Source organism: Temnothorax nylanderi, unplaced genomic scaffold, assembly GCF_030848795.1.
Source record: "Temnothorax nylanderi isolate EJ_2023f unplaced genomic scaffold, tnyl_v1.0 TNYL_tig0655_pilon, whole genome shotgun sequence".
Taxonomy (NCBI): Eukaryota; Metazoa; Arthropoda; class Insecta; order Hymenoptera; family Formicidae; genus Temnothorax; species Temnothorax nylanderi.
The window spans coordinates 46,460-66,334 of record NW_027249717.1 but is presented as its reverse complement, the minus strand read 5'-3'; the positions used below and the strand labels follow the sequence as shown (position 1 = coordinate 66,334).

At 40.3% G+C, this 19,875-nt stretch overlaps 2 protein-coding genes across 3 annotated transcripts in view; one reads left to right on the top strand and one right to left on the bottom strand.

The window, feature by feature from the left end:
* Positions 1-2,204: 2,204 nt before the first annotated feature.
* The window catches only part of LOC139784659 (ABC transporter G family member 20-like), a 44,881-nt gene continuing 27,210 nt past the window's right edge, over positions 2,205-19,875 (bottom strand). The window contains exon 15 of the mRNA XM_071723855.1: positions 2,205-2,311. Coding sequence (XP_071579956.1) covers positions 2,220-2,311 — 92 coding nt within the window. The 3' untranslated portion in view covers positions 2,205-2,219. The remainder of the gene's footprint in view (positions 2,312-19,875) is intronic.
* LOC139784660 (probable ATP-dependent RNA helicase DHX37) lies at positions 5,180-9,177 on the top strand. 2 transcript variants are annotated; one of them, XR_011721622.1, is made up of 5 exons: positions 5,180-5,194; positions 5,421-5,817; positions 5,894-6,095; positions 6,159-6,370; positions 6,450-6,958. XR_011721622.1 is itself a non-coding variant. In XM_071723856.1 (5 exons), the coding sequence occupies exons 3-5, from the start codon at positions 6,168-6,170 to the stop codon at positions 9,102-9,104; spliced, it is 381 nt and encodes a 126-aa protein (XP_071579957.1). In that variant the 5' UTR covers positions 5,460-5,817; positions 5,894-6,095; positions 6,159-6,167; the 3' UTR covers positions 9,105-9,177. The 2 variants fall into 2 exon arrangements, 1 of the variants encoding a protein (XP_071579957.1); XM_071723856.1 differs by lacking the exon at positions 5,180-5,194 and adding an exon at positions 9,025-9,177 and having other exon boundaries at positions 5,460-5,817; positions 6,450-6,547.

The window sequence follows — 19,875 nt, the reverse complement described above, 5'->3', positions numbered from 1 at the left end:
CCTTCAGCTCCCTCCTGAGAACCTCCACTTCCCGCTTAAGGTTCGCATTCTCATCCTCCAGAACACGCCGGTTCCGCTTTCCGGCCTCTTCCCTGTCGATTAGAGTACTTATTTGAGCGGAGTGGTTATCATTCTTCGCTCTAAGGGAGGACGAATCCACGTCAGCTTCCAGACGCTCGTGGTATTTAGTGACGACTTGTGATAGGTTCACAAGTCCCACCCTCCAACATTTACTGATACCTCCGTTGAGGTTTTTACATTTCATTCGCACAAATTCCATCCTGCCGAGGTAGTCATAAGCAAGTTCCATAAGTCTCTCGTTACTGAGCTCATCCAAAGTATTGGTGGAAAATTCCTCAACATCGCTCGGGACGCATTCCATCGGGCGCACGTGTCTATTCCTACCAACTTTGATTACTTTTTTTTTTAACTCTCTTCTTATCGGTCGGTTGAGCATTTGGAGAGGCGTCGGGAGACTTCGTCGCTTTCCTCTTCATGCTCGCAGGAGCCGTCGACATTTCGGAATCTGCCTCAGATCCATCGTCCGAGATGACAATGGAGTCCAAGACTCTAGGATCCGTATCCATGCTCGTATTCCCTGCTTTGAGCAAGGGGGGGGTGTTGTCCGTCCTACCAAGTCTAAAGACACTCGTTTCTCCGGCGCGTAATGCACCCATAGGAGAGTCCACAAATGGAGTCGGGACTAGTGTGGTCACCGGTGTAGACGGAAGCGCAGACGTCGGTGTAAACGGTGCTGAATCGGCGTTGCCAGTTCCGTCCTCTTCTACGGTAGCCCCTACACCACCGGCGCCCGTAGGCAACGCCGGTGGTTGTTGTACACCCGTCCAATCTGGACGTAAAATTATCTCTTTTTTATCACCGGTAGTATTATTGCCACCAACGCCCGGAGTCAACGTTGATGACAGCCCTTCGCCGGATAACGACACGCCACCCCCAGGGACAGTAGAGGTGACACGCCGTCCGTCGGTATCCGAAGCCGACGGTGATAAATTCATTTCCAATTGTGCTGCCATGTTGTATATATTTTGGTTTGAAGGGTGTCCTTCCCTGGACTAGAGGACGAAACGAATGCCCCGTGTCCAAGAGGGCATTCCAGGACATTTCTAATTAACTAAGGCTACGCCCTGTCCAGAGGCGCCCGATTTGTGAGCTGGAAGGTTGGAAGAAACAATCTTCCCCGTATGTAATTATAGATAGTGTAAATGGTACAAAATAGTGCAACGAATAGTACCACCCAGCATGGAGGAGTATACTTATTAATTAACTTTTTTTTTTTTTTTTTTTTGTTACTCCCCGTCTTTTGCAGGTATATCTGTTTTTATGCGATGCCAGGTGGGCAAAAGATTATTCACAATACATTGTCTAGTACGCAGAGAAAGAGCATTAAACATACGTGTGATTCGACCATAAGTATATCAAAATCATTAAGCATACGCATTAAAGTACGCGTGGTTCAGCCATCAGCGTAACAAGATAACAAAATATTAAATGTAAATGTGAATAAGGCTTCATCACACGTGAATGAAGCGATAAGTTTACATATATTGCTCGAGGTATCATCGATTCATGATAAGATCACAGTCATTTAGCACAGGTATGGATAAGGCTTCAGTATTCAGTAAGACTAATGGATATAACAGTAAGGTCGCATATATCCCACAGGGATCAATGAAAACGCAGAATTATTAAACAGACGTATGAATACGACTTCAGAAGTCAATAATGCAAGTACAGTTCATATCTGTCGCTCAAAATTAATAACGAACATCAAAATACAATAAGAATCGCCAATCATTGGGCGCTCATGTAAATCGAGCTTAATAGTCATTGATACAACAGCAGGACAATGCATATTGCCCAAGATTAATAATAAATCACCGACAACAGCGAGAAATCGGGAATCGTACCTTATACATGTGTATCGGCCTCACCTGCTGAAGTAAGAACGAACCGAAAATTAAACAGACTGCAGGCAGTCTGTAAGAACCCATATAACAGAGGGTTTCTCATCTATATATTTCCGATCACGGTCAGAGAACGCACGCGCGCACCAAGATAGTAAACAAATTAGATTAATACATTATTATTATAGATATGAGTAGATATTTAATCTCGCAAAAGACAGTGATCGAAAATAAGTGAATAATAAATAATAACGAGGGACATACTAAACATGTAGGAATATATATATAAGAAGATCAAAAATAATAAACAAATAAAGGAAATAATAAGAATAAATCAAGTGTTACAGAGAGATGTTTATTTATTTCTTCAGAGACCCACCAGAATCCTGAAACAAACGTGACGAGCGTAATGTCTCAGCGTGTATAAATTTAACATATTTAGGTTATGTTCCTTAAATAGGTAAATAATGTTGATTATTCATATATTTATTGAATACAAGAACACGCTGAGCACGTAATTAATAAGCACAGATCTCCTTGTAGTACGAGACAGCACCAGAAAACAAAGAGCAACACCTACATATAAACTACAAAATAAATACACATTGCAGGTATATTTATGACCAGAATAAGCATAAGTCACCCGATGGACCATCAGAAACAAACTTTCATTTAAATAATGTTAAAATCCGGAAATTATCGTAGAATTACATAATACAAGTATATTTCGTGCTAGATTTAATAATAATTAGTGATTTACTCACGTATGTTACTTATAAGTACAACTTGGTGGTTATACCTATGTATACTGAAATGTGACTTTTATAATCCCAATATATGTCATTTAAATAATATTGGAATCCGAAAAGTACCGTAGATTTATATAATGTACGTATATTTGGTGCTAGATTTAGTAGTAATTAATGATTTATCCGCGTAGGTTACTTATAAATATAACTTATAGTTATACCTTTATATATTAAAATGTGACTTATAATCCTTGTATTTATCATTTAAATAGCGTTAGAATCTGAAAAATGCTATAAATTCGTACAATATATGTACATCTGATGCCAAATTTAGTGAAAATTGATAATTTATCCGCGTATGTTACTTATAAATAAATACGACTTGGTAGTTATACCTATGTATACTGAAATGCGACTTTTATACTCCTTATATTTGTCGTTTACGCAACATTAAAATCCAAGAAGCACCGTAGATTTATATAATATACGTATAAAGGGCTAAAGTTAGAGATTAAGTCCATACTCTCGTCCGCATGGGTTGTCAAGAAGAACCAAGAACAGAGTAATGTTCTGATATGGGTGGATAACCATATATAGGTTATGTTACCTAAAACCTAGGTAAAACTACAGAAAAAATTGTTAACTGCAGCACATAGTATTAGTAATAAGTGTTCGAGGAGTATGTAGCTTCTCAAAAGCTTTTATTCAACACATTCACTCGTCAATATACAAAAACAGGCCCCATGTAGATAAACATATGCATTATGCATTCGGTGACTGACAAATTAAGATCAAGATATAGATAATACACAATAACGGGTCAACAGAACATGAATCCTGCAATATATATAAATTGTACACATACTAACAGTTAATTCACGTTCACTAGGACACAAGAAATACACAAAATTAATAAAGAACACATGACATAGATCTTCGTGATAATTGTTCACGATTCGCTCGCCGAATTAAAGTAATACGCAGAGACGCATATAAATCAATGATATAAACACACAGATTAAACTGTAGTACAGTATAAGCAATCAGCAATTAGGCCGAATTAAATAATTAAATAATTATGCAACAATATGTACCCAGGTGTATCGACCCGACAGAGCCGACGTTATCAAATCGACAGAAAACGCATGAAACACATGAAGGTAAAAGGCCGCGGCACATACGATCGCACACGGGCCGCGAGCAAGTATATATAGAAAAGTCGAAGAAGTCGGCCATCATCGCGAATCACACAAGGCACGGCGAGCCAGCTACGTTACCATGAGAAGGACCGCCATATCGCGCACAAGTCGTTCACGTACGCCACTTCCCGAAACGACGTAAAATTCGGCCATTACAGATTCAAGAATAACGTACGAGCGAGGAATGATATTTAGGCCATATTGGCAATCGGATATATTCGATGTTCACACAGAAGTGACAAGTACAAGATACATCGCCCCAGATACATATAACTCACCATAAAAAAATAAAGAAAAATAAATGTAAATGGTAGCTATAGGAATCCAAGGTTTCCCAAAGATCATTTATCGTCCTTCCTTCACATTAAATCGTCCAAAGATCCATCTGTTCGCACGACAGAAAAACGGTCGTTGAGCACGCATCACATGTGCGGCCGTCCAAGATTTCACGAAAATGAGTAAAATTCGTGTCAAAAATCGAAAAATATTCGCACGTGTAGGTATATATGGCATGTACAAAGCCATTAAATACGCGATTCACAGGGATATTAAGCTGATCGCGGATATATCACGCACCTTCGCAACTGGGAGACCGGCACGGAATGCCACGAGGCGGCGGCCATTACGTGACTCGATCGTATGAGAGGTAATATTCCATCTAAAATCCACGAAATCCGACCAAAATCCACCCAAAAAATTAACAAATTAACAAAATTTCACCTAAAAATGAGTATCGGTTCGCCCCGTAGCAGAAAAAACACTGTTAAACACTGTTGAAAAACCCAGAATCGTCACTTAGTACAGAGCGATGTAGAAACACGTCCGCCCGCCTCAACGCCCCGTGTCGGTCCACTCAATCTACACCTAAATTTAAGTGTTGACACTTAACTTTAATGACAAACACTAAACTTACGCCCAAATATGAGTGTTAACTCTCAATGGTGGGTGTTAACCATTAAAGTTGAGTGTACTTTTTCATAAGGATAGATAACGTAATTTTGTGATATAATTTTGTTAAGGAGAAATAAAGCTACAACTTAGGTTAAATTTTTGAATTTACAAAATACATTGCGTGTACCGTCGTGAGACAGGTTAGTTTTACCCTACTGATGACCAGTCATTGCGATAGTAATCCTGCTCAGTACGAGAGGAACCGCAGGTTCGGACATTTGGTTCACGCACTCGGTCGAGCGGCCGGTGGTGCGAAGCTACCATCCGTGGGATTATGCCTGAACGCCTCTAAGGCAGTATCCTCTCTAGTCAAAGGTGGCAATGATATCTCTAGGAGTCTCGTGTACTTGGCGCCTTTTTTTTAAAAAAGGTAATTTTGTACTAATATCACGCATTTTGTAGTGTTAAACAGGGATATTTAGGTAAAAGTGAATTACAGATTACTTAAAGAATTAGTAATTTGGCAGAAAAAAATTTCTAGTTCGTGAAAGTTAATATTTAGGTGAAAATAAACTAATTTCTTTTCCAAATTGGTAATTAGTAGAAATAAATTCTTTATTATTAAAATAATTAATAGTGTTGAGATTTACCGACAGGAACGTGCGACTCAGGCGTCATATCGCCCCTAAGAGCACAGTTGACGGAAAGTCGACGGCAAGTCGACTTTTATAAGTCGACTTCTAGTCGACTTCTAAAAATGGCGGAAAGTCGACTAAAAGTCGACTTCTAAATAGTCGACTTATAAAAAGACGGAAAACAGTCAAGCGGCGCGTCATGCATCATCAATATGGCGGCGAATCTCGAGGAGGCTGGAGGACCAGATGAGTGGACCAGAGTTTACGCGAGTGCGAGGAATACGTGCCGCGAGACAGGACACGATAAGACGCCAGATAGTTCTTGCAGGTATGGCGGATCAAGTCGCGAGAAAGGTTTTGCCCGACGAGGTAAAAGAGGATCAGGATAAGGCCAAGTGGAAACATGCTTACAGGTTAGGTATGGTGTGTTATTAATTATCATCGATAATTAAGACCTATTGAATGCGACCTCTCCATTCTGTATCATCTTTCAGAACACCAGAAATGAAGGAACCTGTGTTCATGCATTCTTTGTGCGTTCTACGGAAAATCAGTCCGGAATAGGTGGTTTATAAAGAGGTGTACGAAACGAATAAGATGTACATGCGAGGTGTCACGGTGATAGAACCCGAATGATTGCCGAAATTCGCCCATGCTATGCCATCTTAGTGAACCATTGGTTGATCCACCGCCAAGGTATTTTTATCACAATTGTTGCTTTATAATGTTTTTCCTACTTATTTATAAAGATATTTATAGATATAATCAATGAACCGGGAAGATCATTTGCCGCGTGTCTGGTACATTCGGAAAGGCCAAATGGGCACTACCATCGATGGATATAGAGCATCCGTGGACGGTGTCAAGTGGTTAGCGTATTTCTTCTTGGAGGGTCAAGTGTGCCCTAAGCTGAAACAATTTGTCCCGTCGCTGCTGACGACACCTGGGAGCATCACCAAGTCATGGGCCAGGTAAATCGTTATTCTATCTCTTTTTGATTTCACGTTGATTCATCGAATAGATTACATCAATTCAATACGATTTTTTCAGGTTGATACCACGCACTCAAGCAATAGTACAAACGCTGCAGTCGCAGGGAGTCGTGTCCAAACACAAACTGCTAGAAATCTGGGGTTCGGATAAAAAATGTGAGATTTTAATTTATAAAATAATATTTAGATATTATCATAGACTTCTATACAATACTAGACCGCTGACAGACATCTCGCCCGTGATGCTTGCCGCCATGTTGATTTTAGTCAAGATATACTATACTACTATTCTATACAAGTGGTTTTATACAAGATTTCTATACAATAGTCTGGCATATACAGAATGTCCAAAAGAAAGGGTTTAATACTACAGGAGTAGTGGTTCGATTTCGGCATCCAAGTACGCTACACGTCGAAGGCATGACTTACAAACTTATTGATAACATGTACCAATATTTAACACAAAAACATTTGCCTGCTTCGTTATGTACTGTAATAACGAATGCAGATAAACGCACATCATGAGCAACTGAACACCCCCCTGGTAAAAATTACCGTTAGAAACGGATAGAACGTGCATTCTATCCGTTTCTGACTGTTTTACTATGCGTTTATTTCCCTGCAATTACGGATAGAAGCAGATGAAAAGTGTTGCAGATTCTATAAGACTGTGTACGCAAATACGGTGAGGAAGGCTAACTGCATCTAACTGATTCCTAACGGAACGGAACTTCTATCTGAACCTATGCGCAGACGAATTATGAATCCTATTCGTTTTTATACGTAGCCAATTTTGAATGTCTATCCGCATCTGATTGCAAAACCAGGCAGGATATCTATCTGCATTTGCATGCAATTATGATTTGCCCGCTCTATCCGTTTCTAACTGCAAATGCATTTTATTCATTTCTTATTACTGCAAATACATGTACATTGTGGGAGGTTTGTAGTTATCAGGTAGATTCTACCTTTAAACGCCAGGAGAAGGGATTCCTTTAGTTACGACACTGTAATTTTTCTGGTTGTCGCCTGACAGAACGCCTGCTTATATATTATGGCTGGTTGTATTTTAAATGTGAGAAACGCTTTCCATCATGCGCCGCCTAGCGGCGTCGTCGCGAAGATGCAGATGGATGCGGTATCCGCAATTACGGATAGATGCCGTCAGCATTTGATGCGTACAGAATGCGGACAGAAACATACAGGATTTGTATCCGTAGTTGCAGACAAATTCCTATAGGTCGACATTGCGTACAGATGCAGATGGATGCGGTATCCGCAATTACAGATAGATACCGTCAGCATCTGATGCGTACAGAATGCGGACAGAAACAGACAGGATTCGTATCCGTAGTTGCAGATAAATTCCTGTAGGTCGACATTGCGTACAGATGCAGATGGATGCGGTATCCGCAATTACGGATAGATACCGTCAGCATCTGATGCGTACAGAATGCGGACAAAAACAGACAGGATTCGCATCCGTAGTTGCAGACAAATTCCTATAAGTCGACATTGCGTACAGATGCAGATGGATGCGGTATCCGCAATTACGGATAGATACCGTCAGCATCTGATGCGTACAGAATGCGGACAGAAACAGACAGGATTCGTATTCGTAGCTGCAGACAAATTCTTGTAGGTCGACATTGCGTACAGATGCAGATGGATGCGGTATCCGCAATTACGGATAGATACCGTCAGCATCTGATGCGTACAGACTGCGGATAGAAACAGACAGGATTCGTATCCGTAGTTGCAGATAAATTCCTGTAGGTCGACATTGCGTACAGATGCAGATGGATGCGGTATCCGCAATTACGGATAGATACCGTCAGCATCTGATGCGTACAGAATGCGGACAAAAACAGACAGGATTCGCATCCGTAGTTGCATACAAATTCCTATAAGTCGACATTGCGTACAGATGCAGATGGATGCGGTATCCGCAATTACGGATAGATACCGTCAGCATCTGATGCGTACAGAATGCGGACAGAAACAGACAGGATTCGTATTCGTAGCTGCAGACAAATTCTTGTAGGTCGACATTGCGTACAGATGCAGATGGATGCGGTATCCGCAATTACGGATAGATACCGTCAGCATCTGATGCGTACAGAATGCGGACAGAAACAGACAAGTTTTTCTATTGCAAAAGCTTATAGATGCTGTATGCCGATAGATTTCCATTAGATACAGTTATACGTCGTTACATTTTCTGTCTGTATTTGCAGATACAATAGTGCTGCTTACAGAAACGGATAGAGCTAGACAAGCTTGCAGTTACAGCGGATAGGATTCCGTTACATACCATCAGAAATTCTATCTGTTTCTAACTGTTTCTAACGGTAATTTTTACCAGGGCCGATAGTGACTTATTGTTAATTCAATATGGCCGCACCCTTCACTAACACTTGCACCTTGCACTCGCATCAGCTTTTCGGCAGTGCGTCCATAGATGTTAGTGGTCTAGTATAAAAGTCTGTGGATATTATATATTTATAATAATATATATATATATATATAATATTATTATATATTTACAACATTATGATAATAATATGATATATATTTATATAGCTAATTTTGCATATTGTTTCGCGATTAACGCTGGAATGTTTTAATTTTAGTTCTGTTATTGTCAGCTTACCAGAAGTGGCTGCCGGAATCCGCGCACGCAGAAGCGGCACAGATATGGCCGCCTTTGTAATTAAGAATAAAACATTAGGATTGTAATTATACAGTTTTTTAGATAATTAAATTATTTTATATATGAAAAAAAATCGAAATGCATCAGTTTTAGCCCTCCAGCAAGGGGTCGATTGTGTATCTTGAAATAATGAGGTAAAAATTACAAAAGTGAGAAAATTCATTAGCGTATCTACGATTTTATTTATCAAAATCTAATAAAATCTGTTAACTTTTGTTATTTTTACCTCGTTTCAAGATACACAATCGACCTCCAGACGTACGCGGCGGTTTATTTTATCGACTTTAAAAGTTGGCGGGAAGTCGACTTTTCGTCATAACGGGAAGTCGACTTTTCATCATGACGGGAAGTCGACTTTAAGTCGGTGGTTTTAGCGACATTCGCCGACTTCAAGTCGACTTCAAGTCGACTTTCGTTCTTAAAAATGTCGACTTCTCTGCCAAGTCAGTTTCGGTAGAAGTCGACTTCAAGTCGACTTAAAGTCGACTTTTTGCTCTTAGGGGCGCCCCCCCTACAGTTACGGTCTCTGCTGTAACCATAACTTCACCCACTTACGTTCTTCCATCTAGTCGTACGGTCGCTTCTCTCCCATGTACATCGACCCATGCGTAATTAAAATGTTCAGATCAAAAGCTAGATCACGTGTATTATCACCTTTATCCACTCATCCCAGCAACAGGTTATGGGCCCAGACTGACCCGAAGTACAGCGCAAAAGACTTATTGTGCACGTGTCTATCGAGATTATCGTCGTGTCGAACAAGTCCGATCCCGCATCAAAGATGAATACGAGCGGCGCGGTACGTTTCGAGCAACTCAATAACGAGAACTACGACACCTGGAAAATCCAAATGAGAGCGATCTTGATAAAGAACGACGCTTGGGGGTATGCGAGCGGCACGTGCGTAAAGCCGACGGGCGGAGACTCGGTGGCAGAAGCCGCAGTACAACGCTGGACCGAAAACAACCTGAAGGCGCAATCAGACATCATCCTGGCCATAAATCCGTCTATTATCAAGCAGGTAAAAGGATGCGCGACCGCGCGGGAAATCTGGACGAAGCTAGAAGGTATCTACGAATCGAAAGACCCAATGCGGAAAGCCGCCCTACTAAATTCCCTGATCTCGCACAAGATGCGAGACGACGACGACGCGCGCGAAAAAACGCAAGAATTTCTCGATATCGTCGATAAATTGGCCGACATGACAATAGAGATCAACCACGATCTGCTCAGCGTCATGATGCTACGAAGTCTCCCAGAAAGCTTCGAGTACTTTTGGTGCGCGATCGCGTCGCGTGACGACCTCCCGAGCCCCGAGGCGCTGCGCGTGAAGATTCTGGAAGAGTACGAGACGCGAAGGGGAAGTGGCTACGGGACGGCGAGTCAGACCGCCATGATTGCCGGCAAATCCTTCCGCAAGAGAGGCAGATCGGGGAGGAAAAGCAAAACCGACCAGGAGAAAACCGAAAAAGAGAAGACGTCCAACCGGAACGGCAAGGTAAAATGCGACGTTTGCCACAAATTCGGCCACGAGGCGAAAGAATGCTGGCACGCCGGCAAATCCAAGCAACAGTCTGCGAACAGCGCGGCCGCGGATAACGTTAGCCTGTACGCCGCGTCGGACGCGCCGGATGCAAGTGCGCGAGAAGTTTTCCAAATCAGTGAAAGCGTGGATCGCCGCGGATGGTGCGTCGACAGCGGGTGCACGTCGCACATGTGCAGCGACATTGACGCGTTCGCGGAGGTCGACTCGAGCGGGCGCGGAAGACTCAGCTTGGCCAGTAGCGCATGCGCGGAGGTCACCGGGAAAGGTATCGTTTCGCTCGCGACGGATGCCGACGGTCGCAAGAGGGTGGTGCAATTTCGCGATACCCTATACGTTCCGAATCTGCGTACAAACCTCATCTCGGTCGGAAAAATTACCGACAAAGGCTTCAGCGTAACCTTCAACAAGCAGAAAGCAAAGGTAATCGACGGCAGGGGAAACGTAGTGCTCGCTGCAACACGCATCGACGGCCTCTACTACGTACGAGGCGAAAAAGCCGACAAGCGCAAAATGGTCGAAGAGGCAGGCAGCGGCGCACGAATAAAGAAAAATTCTTTAGAAGACTGGCACATACGTCTCGGTCACCTCAACCTGCAGTCTCTGCGCGAAGCCATCAGAACGGGATCAATCCGAGGTACATGCGTAGACAACATAAACGATAATTTTGAATGTGAGCTTTGCTTTCAGGGGAAGATGTCTCGCTCCCCATTTCCTAAAGATTTAGAGAGAGAGTCAAACCCGGGCGATCTCGTCCACTCCGACGTCTGCGGTCCGATGCGAGTCACTTCTAACGGCGGGAGTCGTTTCTTCGTCACCTTCGTTGACGACCATTCCGGATGGTGCGAGGTGAAATTCATCGATTACAAGAACCGCGTCCTCGGCGAATTCAAAAATTACAGAGCCCTCGTAGAAACACAGCTGGGGAAGAAAATCAAATGCATCCAGTCGGACAACGGGCTCGAATACCTGAACAAGCAATTTGATGAACTTCTCGAGAAGCACGGGATTACGCGACGTCTAACCGTGCCGTACAACCCGGAGCAGAACGGCGTCGCGGAAAGACGGAATCGCACCCTGATGGAGACCGCGAGATGCCTTCTAATCCAGTCGGGACTGCCGCCATCCTTATGGGCGGAGGCCGTAAACACAGCGAACTTTATCCGTAACAGGTGCCCTACGAGGAGGCTGAAGGGAAGGACTCCGTACGAGGCATGGTGCGGTAAGCCGCCGGACGTGAGCTACTTCAGACGTTTCGGAGCCGAGGTACACATCTTGGATCAAACTCCCAACAAGAGCAAGTTGGCACCGCGTTCGAAGAAAGGGATCTTTGTCAGCTATAGCCAAGAGTCGAAGAGATACAGAGTCTGGATCCCGAGCGAGGGGAAGGTACAAGTATCGAGAGACGTAAAGTTTCTAGAGAAGATACCAATTCAACCGAGTAACCTCGCCGACGACTTCCGCCCGGAGGAGCACGATCCCCGAGACGGATCGGGATCCACAAGCGATGGCGTCGCTCCAGAGCTCCCGGACGAATTCCACGACAGGATTCAACTGATCAGAGATCGACCAGGCGGCGACGCAGATGCTGCAAGCAATCATGACGACCCGGTGGAGCACGTCGAGGAAGAAGACGACGTCGAGGAAGAAGAAGACGACGAAGAAGGAGAGGAAGAAGATGTACCCGAACCCCCTCCCGTCGACCAACCCGATGTCGCAAGGCGAGGTCCAGGTAGACCTCGGAAGGTACTGACGGGGCGACCGGAAAGACCCCGCAAGATATACTGCACCGCCGGGCACGAGGAGGAGGACAACACGGCGTTCTTGGCCGAAATTCCTGTGGGCCGAACGCTATCCAGTCCAGAATCCGAAGAGTGGATGCGCGCCATGATGGACGAGGTCAAATCGGTACTAAAAAATGAAACCTGGGAACTGGTGAAACGACCCAAGGGACGAGACGTTGTCGGAAGCCGTTTCGTGCTTCGAAACAAGTACGGGACCGGCGGAATTCTAGAGAAACGGAAAGCCAGAATTGTCGCGAGAGGATTTTCACAGCGACCAGGAAGAGACTTCAATGAGACCTATGCTCCCGTGGCACGGTTGAGCTCCGTTCGACTGGCCATGGCAGTTGCGGCGCGCAAGCGGATGTTCATCCGACAATACGACGTAAAGACTGCATATCTAAACGGCACATTGGAGGAGGAAGTTTTCATGGAGGTCCCGAATCTGACGGGCAAGATACTGCGCCGCATCATCGAAAACGAACGGTCCGATCCTCAGGTCGTCGCCCAGGCAAAAACCATGCTGAATCAACTGGCGACCGGCGATCACGTTTGCCGAATGAGGAAAGCGCTTTACGGCCTAAAGCAAGCTGGTCGAGCATGGTACAAGCGCCTTGACAAGGAACTACGACGTCTTGGCGCGACACCGTCGAAGGGCGATCCGTGCATTTACCTGAAGGACAGCGGCGGCCGCTTACTGATAATCGTCGTATACGTAGACGACATCGTCGTCATATCTGAAGATCCTCAGGCAGTAATACAATTCGGAACAGAATTGAGCAAACAATTCGATGTGAAATGCGTCGTAGAGTTGAGACGATGCCTGGGAATGGATTTTGTGCAGAGTCGCGGCGGCATCGGGATCAGCTAGCGGACATACATCGCCGACCTTCTACAACGCTTCGGGATGCAGGACTGTAGGCCAGTTTCGACCCCTCTCGATGCCGGTACAAAACTAACGAAGGCGGACCCGTGGACGGCCGCGGATGGCCCGGGACCACCCTATCGGGAGCTGATCGGAGGTCTACTTTACCTCTCAGTGGCGACTCGGCCAGATGTGGCCCACGCAGCAAGCCTACTCAGTCAATTTAACGACTGCTTCGGGAAATCCCATTGGGCCGCGGCAAAGCGCGTATTGAGCTACCTTAAAGGAACTGCGAATCTCGGCATCACCTACAGGTACGGCGAGGACGATTTTCAGGACTTTGTGGACGCAGACTGGGCTGGGTCCATCCATGATCGAAGATCCTTCACGGGATACGCGTTCATAATAAACGGCGGATGCGTATCCTGGGACTCTAAGAAGCAGAAGACTGTGGCATTGTCCTCAACCGAGGCCGAGCATATGGCGCTCAGCGAGGCCACAAAAAAGGCGATCTACCTCCGGCGACTTCTTCAGGAACTCGGAATCAGCGCGGGCAGAGTGAGGCTGTCTAATGACAATCTTGGAGCTCAGAAGCTCGCAACCAATCCGGTCTTCCACGCGCGGACGAAGCACATAGACATTCGTCACCACTTCGTCCGCGAAATCGTCGACGCCGGGTTAATCAGGCTGGAACACGTACCATCGGAGGAGATGCCCGCCGACATATTGACAAAGGCGTTAACCAAGCCGAAGCATGAGAACTGCATCGGACTTCTCGGGCTATCCGGGGCACCGGGGACAGACCACGGCGCCTTCGTCGAGGGGAAGTGTTGAGATTTACCGACAGGAACGTGCGACTCAGGCGTCATATCGCGCCCCCCCTACAGTTACGGTTTCTGCTGTAACCATAACTTCACCCACTTGCGTTCTTCCATCTAGTCGTACGGTCGCTTCTCTCCCATGTACATCGACCCATGCGTAATTAAAGTGTTCAGATCAAAAGCTAGATCTCGTGTATTATCACCTTTATCCACTCATCCCAGCAACAAATAGTTTGTCAAAAATAAATTACTACTTATTTAAAAATTAATAATTGGTGGAAAATAATTATTAATTTTTTCAATAATAAATAATTAGTCTCAGGTAAATTACTTATAATAGAAATAAATTTTTTATTATTAAAATAATTAATAATTTGTCAAAAATATGAATTACTACTCATTTGAAAATTAATAATTAGTGAAAAATAATTATTAATTTTTTCAATAATAAACAATTAGTCTCAGGTAAATTACTTACAGTAGAAATAAATTCTTTCTTATTAAAATAATTAATAATTTGTCAAAAATAGGAATTATTACTTATTTGACTCGGATATTCGCAACTCGACATTGGCTCGCGTAAAGATACACAGCAGTCTCGCGCTGAGCGTGTACTTGACGTGAAACACCACCGTGTTTCTTGATTTTAAAAATTATTACTTGATTTAATATAAATAAATTTATAGCTATGTAAATAATTTAATTATTGCAGTTAAATGTGGTTTAAAAAATAATTATGTTAATGTTATATATAGAAATATGTATATATACAGGATGATCCCGGGTTAAATCGCCAAACTTGAAATATTAATTTAGGACCTCAAAACAAACAAAATTTTCCTCTGGAACTATGCTCGCAAACGCTTCGTTTAAGAGATATTGACTTCTTAAGTTACAGAATTATAGGAATATGTTATGAGAGTTGATTGTAGAATTACCTGCTGGGTCAATAATAAAATTCGAAAAACGCGCGCGGTTTATCGTAAGCGATCGGCCATACTAGCACCGCAGGGTGTCGAAAATATGAACCGGACAAGATTTCTTGGGCGATGACGTTTCTTAATCTTAAAATCTTAAAATTTCCAGATTTGGACTTTGCATCAGAATATCTCCGCTCGTAGGGCACGTAGAAGAAAAATAAAAACTCTTTTATTATATAAAAGCCGTAACCGGATAAGAATGATCAATGTGCCCCCACACGGATCATGCTCATTTTTTTTCCTCTTTGATTGCTATCAGTGTCACTTACAAGTTAGTCAAATATTAGTCCTTAATATTGAACCGTTTTGGTGTAAAAAATAAAAATAAGAATTTTGAAAATAATTTATATCTTTTGATCAGCTTAACCGATTTTGATGAAATTTTAATATGTTGTAGATATCATTGAGACACATTTGTGGAAAATTCGGGAAAGGTTTCTGATGACAGAAACATTGATAAAAAAAATAAATTAATGTTCTTGCTTTTTCTTAGTCCCGATATCTTTCTGGCATAATTACGGAAAATTTCTTGTAGAATCTTGGAGTAGTTTTCTATCAGACATAATTATTTGGAAGCAATAAAATGGGTAGGCGGTACTTTTAAAAAATAAAGAATTCTTTTTCATTTTTTACAAATATGATATGCTTTTGGTACGATCGCCATATATTTTATGTAGAATTTTGGGATAATATTCTACAACAAGTAATTTTTTTCGAACCAATAAAATAGGTAGGCGGAAGTTTAAGAAAATAAAATATTGTTTTTTATTTTTTAAAATTATGATATGCTCTTTGTACCATTGCCATATTTTTTGTAGACTTTTGAGACGGTATTCTACAACAAGTAATTTTTTCGAACCAATAAAATGGGTAGAAGGTACTTTAAAAAACAAAATATTTTTTTTCAAAATTATCATAGTTTTTTGGTACCACCGCCATATTTTTGTTTAGAATCTTGGAATGGAATCCTACAATAAGTAATTTTCCGGAATCGATTAAATAAATAGGTGCAGGTACTAAAAAAATAATAAAATAAAGTAAATTGAAATAATTTTAAAAGGATAAACTATAATCGTATTAAATCAAATGTTTATTAATGAAGTACACATACACATACACGTACACATACACTCAAAATAATTAAGTATACGTACACATTCGTTCACATAATTACTCTCATACTATTATTTACACTATTTATAGTTATATGGTTGGACTAATCTTCATCACTGTCTTCATTGATAATAGGCGATAATATTCAAATATTAAGTATATTTAATATTAAATATATTTAATATTAAATATAAGACATATTAAATAATAAGTGTGCAAGTAGAAACCTGCACATTGCTTCCTTATAGTTTTTAAGTGTGCAAGTAGAAACCTTCGCTCACAAAGCTCCTCTATGAGGAAGCTTGTATTTTATTGTATGTATAATTATTAGTATTTATTTGTTTTGGCTTTCTCATAAAGGAAGCTTTATGAGCGAAGGTTTCTACTTGCACACTTAAAAACTATGAGGAAGCAATGTGCAGGTTTGTACTTGCACACTTAAAAACTATGAGAAAGCAATGTACAAGTTTTTACTTGGACACTTAAAAACTATGAGGAAGCAATGTGCAAGTTTCAATCACGTTGTTTTTTTTAAACAGAAATTGGTAACCCTTTTATTATTAGCAATTTTTATTAATTCTATTATATTCTTCAATTTTTTCTACCCCTATTTCATATATAATTCTTTAAAATTTCTGTTAAAAAAACAGTCAAGTTTACTGAAATTTCTATAACTCAAGAACTAATTAACGAAATTTTAAGGAATTATATAAAATAATTGGGGTAGAAAAAACTGAAAAATATAATAGAATTAGAAATAGATCGATATCTCAAATATTGAGAAAGCTACAGCGTAAAACACACTTTTCTAAAAAATGAAAATCTCCTTAAAATCCATACCGGTCGACAGATTTTAATAAAATTAGAGGAGAACATACTTTCTATGATACTCTATTTGTGTACCAAAATTCAACCCGGTATCTAAAAAATTGTAGAAGTAGATGCGTGTACAAAAAATCCGTACACACACACACACACACACACACACACACACACACACACACACATACTTCCGGACATTTTTTACTAATATGATTTCTCGACATTTTGGAACATTCTAAACCTTTTTCCATCAAAATCTCGAAAAAAAATTTTTTCACCATCACAAAGCTTCCTCTATGAGGAAGCAATAATAAAAATAAAAATAAAAAATAAAATAAAATAAAAAAATATTAAATATATAAATTTAAATATATTTAAAACAGACGGCATCACGCCTATTATCAATGGAGATAGTGATGAAGATTAGTCCATCCATATGAATATAACTATAAATAGTGTAAATAATAGTATGAGAGTGATTATGTGAACGAATGTGTACGTATACTTAATTATTTTGAGTGTATGTGTACGTGTATGTATATGTGTACTTCATTAATAAACATTTGATTTAATACGATTATAGTTTATTTTTTTATAATTATTTCAATTTACTTTATTTTAATAATAAGAGAAATAGGATCGACAATATACAATATCAAGAATTAAAAGCCTTGCGATCCAAGCCTAGTTCTTTGACGGCCTTATGTTAGTTTTTTTCGCAATAAAATTCTTTACAGTTTTTAGATAATTAAATCGAGTCGATTTAATTCCGGGGAGGGAGGGGTTTTTAATTCTAACAATAACTGTGTTTTAAAGTCCGACATTAATCGGCGCGCAGTTTGTTGGAAAAATTATATGTATATATATAGTATATATATATACAGAAACTAACATAAGGCCGTCAAAGAACTAGGCTTGGATCGCAAGGCTTTTAATTCTTGATATTGTATATTGTCGATCCTATTTCTCTTATTATTATTTATTCACGTCGCCTGAGTAAAACGTTCCAAACTATTATCACCGGTTATTGCGATAAACATTACCACATGCCTCGGTGGTCGAATTGGTACGACGCCCTACACGGAATGAGGGAGGTTCCAGGTTCGAACCCTGGCTGAGGTAATTTTTTTCGCAATAAAATTCTTTACAGTTTTTAGATAATTAAATCGAGTCGATTTAATTCCGGGGAGGGAGGGGTTTTTAATTCTAACAATAACTGTGTTTTAAAGTCCGACATTAATCGGCGCGCAGTTTGTTGGAAAAATTATATGTATATATATAGTATATATATATACAGAAACTAACATAAGGCCGTCAAAGAACTAGGCTTGGATCGCAAGGCTTTTAATTCTTGATATTACTTTATTTTATTATTTTTTTAGTACCTGCACCTATTTATTTAATCGATTTCGGAAAATTACTTGTTGTAGGATTCCATTCCAAGATTCTAAACAAAAATATGGCGATGGTACCAAAAAACTATAATAATTTTGAAAAAAAAAATTTTGTTTTTTAAAGTACCTTCTACCCATTTTATTGGTTCGAAAAAATTACTTGTTGTAGTATACCGTCTTAAAAGTCTACAAAAAAATATGGCAATGATACAAAGAGCATATCATAATTTTAAAAAATAAAAAACAATATATAATTTTTTTAAACTTCCGCCTACCTATTTTATTGTTCGAAAAAATTATTTGTTGTAGAATACTATCCCAAAATTTTACATAAAATATATGGCGATCGTACCAAAAGCATATCATATTTTTAAAAAATAAAAGAGAATACTTTATTTTTTAAAAGTACCGCCTACCCATTTTATTGCTTCCAAAAAATTATGTTTGATAGAAAACTACTCCAAGATTCTACAAAAATTTTTTTGTAATTGTGCCAGAAAGATATCGGGACTAAAAAAAAGCAAGAACATTTATTTATTTTTTATCAATGTTTCTGTCATCAGAAACCTTCCGAATTTTCCACAAATGTGTCTCAATGATATCTACAACATATAAAAATTTCATCAAAATCGGTTAAGCCGATTAAAAGATATGAATCATTTTCGAAATTTTTATTTTTATTTTTTACACCAAAACGGTTCAATATTAAGGGCTAATATTTGACTAAATTGTAAGTGACACTGATAGCAATCAAAGAGGAAAAAAAATGAGCATGATCCGTGTGAGGGCACATTGATCCTTCTTATCCGGCTACGGCTTTTGGTCCAAGCTATCCATTAAGTCTAGTTAGAACTTGATCCGTTCACTGGTTACCGAGATCTCAAAATCTCGGGTACTCGCAACTCGTCGCGTCGCGTAAAGGTGCAGTCCCACGTTAAAGAAAAAAGCGGAACGGAAAAGCGGAACAAAAAGCAAGCACAGTGGGAGGTAACTAATCAGAACATTTCTCCAAATATCTGTTCCGATTTTATATGACCGGGTTCCCCATGTACCGGGAAAAACGGAAATACGTAAATATTAAAAATAATTTCTTATTAATTATATTTCATAGAAATAATTACTATTATAAGATAATATCTGTTTATGATAAATGGAACAATCTTATGGAATATATTTTACGAAAAAACAAAGATAATTCAAAATTATTTTAAATTTTAGGTTAGAATTCTTTCCGTCTTCCCGTAAAATATCGTCCATATGGGGAACCCAGTCATATAAAAGCGGAACGTAATGAAAGTGATTGGTTACCCCCTACTATGCTTCCTTTCCGTTTCGCTTTTCCGTTCTGCTTTTTCCTCTATATATAGTATATAAGAGATTTATTTTTTGATTTATAAATAGTATATAATAGTTTAGTTCAATGAAACACAATGTGAAACAAATGTGTGTGCA